Source organism: Palaemon carinicauda, chromosome 2 (genome assembly GCF_036898095.1).
Source record: "Palaemon carinicauda isolate YSFRI2023 chromosome 2, ASM3689809v2, whole genome shotgun sequence".
Classification (NCBI taxonomy): domain Eukaryota; kingdom Metazoa; phylum Arthropoda; class Malacostraca; order Decapoda; family Palaemonidae; genus Palaemon; species Palaemon carinicauda.
Window position 1 is genome coordinate 7,139,829 of NC_090726.1, and position 6,662 is coordinate 7,146,490.

The window sequence follows — 6,662 nt, forward strand, 5'->3', positions numbered from 1 at the left end:
TATTTACAGCTCTCCATTCCGTTAATGCCTCCTAGGCTCTTGGTGTCATTATCATTCTTATCCCTTCTTTTCTAACTCAATCTGTTCTTCCTGATAATTTCATTAAGTGCTATATATATATATATATATATATATATATATATATATATATATATACATACATACATATATAGCACATCCCTAATGGAATTATCCTTCAAACACTATACGTTACTAGACACGAGTTTCTGTTGTTATAAGTAATTTTCCCTATTTCCAGCTGGGCTGATGGACAACCAGACAACAACGGTAAATATTGGGTGTTTGGAGAAAGAGACAATTGTGCCGAAATGAAAAAGAATTTCAATTACTTTTGGAATGACGATAATTGTGACGAAGAAAACAGGTAAGATATGTTATCTTCTTCAATGTCTACAAGTATAGAACATAAACATGGTTAAGGCTTGTTATTGAATATGATTTGTTGTCTTAGATAATTGAATCTTGATCTTTGTTGATCATAGTTTTGTAAGAGTTTCCATTTCAGTATATTATGGGAGATATGGTTTAGTTTATATTAAAAAGATCTAGTTCAACGTCTAAGCCCATAAACCGAATATATGACCTAACATAATAGCGTTGATGATGATGATAGCGATAATGGCCATGATTATGATTGTGAGATACCAATAATCAACGACAGTTTTTGGATCAAAACTCAATCCCTTTTGACATTTCCATTGAACTTTTACTGATTGAAAGACTCAGATGGGAAAGGATCTCTTGAAGGTAGCCTTTAATATCTTTCACAGAAAAGCAAGAGTATTATATAGGCTTCAGTTAAGCAAAATTCTCTGGATAATATCTTAAAACAGTTTTCAATAAATTTATGAAGATCAAAGTTCTAGTCGCCTGTGTGGGTCAATCTATTTCCATCTGAACGCAAAGTGGAAATATAAAATTTTGAAAACTATTCACTTTTTTCGATCGCTTATGGATATGAAAAATATAAAATATTTCTTGAGAAACTTAATGAGTTTCATAAAAAAGTGTTATTGACAAATCGTCATCCATCGAACTCAAAAGATAAGATTGAATAAAAAAAATATTCCTTCCCTTTTAGATTCCTCTGCAGCACCCCAGCCGAGCCCGCACCTACAACCACAACAACAACAACCACTACTACTCCTACTACCACCACTACAACTACAACAACAACCACCACTGCTCCTCCTACATGCCAAGATGGATGGGAGCAACGCGACCTCTCCTGCTACTTGGCCAGTGAAGATCAGGAGACCTGGCAAGGGGCCCATGATGCCTGCGTTGCTCTTGGCGCCACTCTTGCTTCCATCAAGAACGAAAAGGAACAGGATTTCGTTGCTGGTAAGGGAACACGATTGTGTTGTCAGGGAAAAAGATTTTGTTGCCAATAAGAGAACAAGATTTCTTTGCTAGGGCACGTGATTTCGTTGCTATTAAGGGAACCAGATTTCATGGCTGGTAAGGGAACAAGATTGCATTGCTATTAAGAGAAAAAAAATTCATTGCTATTCAGGGAACAAGATTTCGTTGCTGGTAAGGGAAAAAGATTTCGTTGTTGGTAAGAGAAAAAGATTTCGTTGCAATTAAGGGAACCAGATTTCATTGCTAGTAAGGAAACAAGATTGCATTGCCAGTGAACAAGATTTTGTTGCTAATAAAAGAACCAGATTCCATTGCTAGGGCACGTGATTTCGTTGCTATTAAGGTAACCAGATTTCGTGGCAGGTAAGGGAACAAGATTGCATTGCTATTAAGGGGAAAAAATTCATTACTATTAGGGGAACAAGATTTCGTTGCCGGTAAGGAAATACGATTTCGTTCCAATTAAGGGAATCACATTAGTTGCTATTAAGGGAAGAAGATTTCATTGCTATTAGGGAACCAGATTTCGTTGCTTTTATGGAAACAAGATTTCGTTGCTTTTAAGGAAACCAAATTTCGTTGCTACAAAGGGAAAAAGGTTTAGTTGCTTTTAAGGAAATAAGATTTCGTTGTTTTCAAGGTAACAAGATTTCATGGCTGGTGAGGAAACAAGGTTAAGCTGTCAGGGAACAAGATTTTGTTGCTATAAGAGAACAAGATTTCACTGCTAGGGCACGCAATTTTGTTGCTAATAAGGGAACCAGGTTTTGTGGCTGATGAGGGAAAAAGATTGCATTGCTATTAAGGGAATAAGATTTCGTGGCAGGTAGGATAAAAAGATTACCTTGCTAGGCAAAACATTTCGTCGCTAACAAGGGAACAATATTTTGTTATGGTAAAGGAAGAAGATTCCGTTATTGGCAAGGGAACAAGATTTCATTGCTGGTAAGGAACGAGAAGAAGATTCCGTGCTATGAAGGGAACAATATTTAGGGGCTGGTAAGGGAACAAGATTCAGTTGCTATAAAGGGAAAAAGATTTCGTTACTGGTAAGGGATCAAGATTTCGATTCTATTAAGAGAAAACAAATTCGTTGCTGATTAGGGTAACAAGATTTCGTTGCTATTAAGGAAACAAAATTTTGCTGCTGGCACGGTAACAGGATTTCATCACGGTAAGGGAAAAATATTTCATTGCTCATAAGGGAACAATATTCCGTTCCTATTAAGAGAACAATATTTCGTAGCTATCAAGGGAACAAGATTTCGTTTCTATTAAGAGAACAATATTTCGTAGCTATCAAGGGAACAAGATTTCGTTTCTATTAAGAGAACAATATTTCGTAGCTATCAAGGGAACAAGATTTCGTTTTTATTAAGAGAACAATATTTCGTTTCTATTAAGAGAACAATATTTCATAGCTATCAAGGGAACGAGAGTTCGTTTCTATTAAGAGAACAATATTTCGTTTCTATTAAGAGAACAATATTTCGTTTCTACTAAGAGAACAATATTTCGTAGCTATCAAGGGATCAAGATTTCGTTTCTATTATGAGAACAATATTTCGTAGCTATCCAGGGAACAAGATTTCGTTTCTATTAAGAGAACATTATTTCGTAGCTATCAAGGGAACAAGAGTTCGTTTCTATTAAGAGAACAATATTTCGTTTCTATTAAGAGAACATTATTTCGTAGCTATCAAGGGAACAAGAGTTCGTTTCTATTAAGAGAACAATATTTCGTTTCTATTAAGAGAACAATATTTCGTAGCTATACAGGGAACAAGATTTTGTTTCTATTAAGAGAACTATATTTTGTAGCTATCAAGGGAACAAGAGTTCGTTTCGATTAAGAGAACAATATTTCGTTTCTATTAAGAGAACAATATTTCGTTTCTATTAAGAGAACAATATTTCGTAACTATACAGGGAACAAGATTTCGTTTCTATTAAGAGAACTATATTTCGTAGCTATCCAGGGAACTAGATTTCGTTTCTATTTAGAGAACAATATTTCGTAGCTATCAAGGGAACAAGAGTTCGTTTCTATTAAGAGAACAATATTTCGTTTCTATTAAGAGAACAATATTTCGTAGCTATCAAGGGAACAAGATTTCGTTTCTATTAAGAGAACAATATTTCGTAGCTATCAAGGGAACAAGAGTTCGTTTCTATAAAGAGAACAATATTTCGTTTCTATTAAGAGAACAATATTTCGTAGCTATACAGGGAACAAGATTTCGTTTCTATTAAGAGAACTATATTTCGTAGCTATCCAGGGTACTAGATTTCGTTTCTATTTAGAGAACAATATTTCGTAGCTATCAAGGGAACAAGAGTTCGTTTCTATTAAGAGAACAATATTTCGTTTCTATTAAGAGAACAATATTTCGTAGCTATCAAGGGAACAAGATTTCGTTTCTATTAAGAGAACAATATTTCGTAGCTATCAAGGGAACAAGATTTCGTTTCTATTAAAGGAACGCGATTTTTTTTTTTATCAAGGAAACCAAATTTTGTTGTTAGGAAACCAAATTTCATCAATGGCAAAAGAACGAGATTAGCGAACTAGATTTCATGTCTATTAAGGAAACAAGGTTCCGTGACTGGTGAGGGATTAAGATTTCGTTGTTAGGGAACAAAATTTCATACCTGGCAGAAGAAAAAGATTTCGTTGTGGCAAGTGGATAAGATTTCCTTTCTATTAAGGGAACAAGATTTCGTTTTTACTAAGAGAACCAGATTGGATTGCAAGGTAACAAGATTTCATTGCTGTCAAGGGAAGAGGAATTCGTGCTGGTAAGGGAACAAGATTTCATTGCTGGTAAGGAGGGGGGGGGGGGGGGGACACTCTCGTTTAATAATAGGAAAAGGATGGGTAAATAGCAGAAATGAGTTCCTTATAATTAATTATGAAGTGTTAGAAGGCTGCAAAAGACTTTTCATCCTCAACAAATAAGTATTGAACTGAAGAATACGTTAATTTAAAGTATTATATGCATTTGGCTTGTATGTATACGAATATAAATATTCAATCATAAATAAATATAAGATTAGAGAGATCTTCAGAGGGATGGAATATTAATCCATTACTTCATTTACATGTCTTATGATGTATTACTAATCCATTAACAGCTTTTCAGGTCTTCTGATGTATTATTAATCGCCTTTCAGGTCTTCTCGATGCAAGTGGATGGATTGGTCTGAATGATTTGGAGAACGAGGGCGTTTTTGTTTGGGATGACTGTAGCAACGTGACCTTCACCAAGTAAGTTCAAATCAGTTGTCAGATGATATTCTACGTAGTTTAGATAATGATAATATTTCAATGTCGAACTTATCTTATTACTTAGCTCACCAGAAACTAGAATCAGTAATCTTTTTTGCAACTCTAGTTTTATTTAGCGAAAAAAAAAAAATGGTTGACATCTTTCTGTCCGTTCATCAATTATTTTTAGTTATCTGCATTTGTTTACTGATGAAAAAGAATGAATTTTTCCTGCACACCTATCAATAAATCCTTCTGCAATGATTTACATTCACTTACGCAATAAAATGCCTATATAAGATGGACGGCCAACTAAAGGAACAATGCTCATTTCTATTTCGACTAAATTTCCTTTAATTTTCATTGATTTCTAATAGGTGGGAAGTTGGGGAACCCAACGACGGCAACATCTTGGGATTCGGAGGCTCCGAAGACTGTGTGGAGCTGAAGAAATCCTTCGGCTACACGTGGAACGACGAAGATTGCGCCAACGAACGAAGGTTGGTGGTTTGGGTCAAAGGTTATATGAAAGTACCTCTTAATGTCCACTTGATTCTATGGGTACTTAACGTCACTAACGTTCAAATTCACAGATATGGAAACTTTTAGAAGTAGAGAGTTATTCATAGCTCTTCTGTTAGAAACAAAAAGTGGCTTTCAAATATCAAATAAGATACAATATATTATAATACATTTGCATAATTCATGTAAATATTTTGAGAATATTTCTTCAAGAACATTCTTTAGAGCAACCCATATGCCTCTCCACCAACTCCTCTTTTATGGATAAGCGATTGGGCTGTTGCAAGAACATGCCTTTGCTAAAAGGCATTAAAGAGGGCACATTAGGCAACTAACCCTTTAACGTAGGAATAGCGGTAGGGAAGGAAGAAGAAGATTGGGATATATTAATGTGAAAAAATCAAAAGTGAATATTGCAATTTTCAGGGACTTGTCTAGAAGGCTTTGCGAATTATTTACATATCAATTTCTTTCAGGTACGTTTGTGAACGCCCAGCTGAGTGAAACCAGAGGGCAAAATGGTCAACTGTTCTCTTAATAGACAAAAAATGGTGGTGTCATTATGAACTGATAATTAAAATAAAAAATCTTATTTTAGGGTCAAAATCGATAAAAATTTATGTAATGCTACAATTTGAATAAAGACAATTAAGATGCAATTAAGTGTGTGACTATTTAATTTCAAATATCCTTCAACAAGTAATTTTCTTATTCATATGTATCTATCAGTATGTATTTTGATGAACATGTACTTTAATACTAACTTATTTCTATATGCATGATATGTGTATGAATTTTCATTCGCAACTGAAGCCTATAATTAATCTTGGTTCTAAGACTTTAATCAGTAACCTGACAATTTTATTGAGTAGGTCATGTTAGCTATCCATTCATAAACTGACCAGCGAAACGTTGAATGAATTCTATTTATCAAATATTCAGTGATACATGCACATACGCACTCACAGACATACAGTCAAACATATATATACATGCATATATGTAGTAAGGTGATCTTTGTATTGAAATTTGATTCGAAAAAGGAATACAATAGAGGTTTAAAGTTTTAAAGGCCACTCAGAAATTGGAGGGGCAAAGGACAGTGCCATACCTAAGCCCTCCACTCGGCCCAAGTTAAGACCAGAGAGGGCCAGACAATGGCTGCTGATGACTCAGCTTGTAGAAATTATAGCCTCCTCCAAACCAGTAATTACAAGAAACTATCGAGCTGGACCGGGTCTCAAACCCAAGTCCAACAGGCTTCTATAAAATACGACTGACTTTTTTATCATCTAAACTTGACACTTAATTACATGGAGGCCGTCATAGACATATGTTGAAATTCCCCTTTTCCTTTGCTAGATGGACCATTGCCGAATCAAAGAGGTTTAATTGCCATAAGCAGCCACATCTGATTATTATTATTATTATTATTTTTCCTTGCTAAACTACAACCCTAGTTGCAAAAGCAAGATGATATAAGCCA

General features: G+C 34.8%; 1 protein-coding gene across 1 annotated transcript in view; it reads left to right on the plus strand.

Annotated features, from left to right (window-relative positions):
- The window catches only part of LOC137623185 (macrophage mannose receptor 1-like), a 10,834-nt gene extending 5,037 nt beyond the window's left edge, over positions 1-5,797 (plus strand). Inside the window, exons 6-10 of the mRNA XM_068353886.1 lie at positions 260-385; positions 1,103-1,365; positions 4,561-4,654; positions 5,032-5,154; positions 5,653-5,797. Coding sequence (XP_068209987.1) covers positions 260-385; positions 1,103-1,365; positions 4,561-4,654; positions 5,032-5,154; positions 5,653-5,680 — 634 coding nt within the window. The 3' untranslated portion in view covers positions 5,681-5,797. The remainder of the gene's footprint in view (positions 1-259; positions 386-1,102; positions 1,366-4,560; positions 4,655-5,031; positions 5,155-5,652) is intronic.
- The last annotated feature ends 865 nt before the right edge of the window (positions 5,798-6,662 follow it).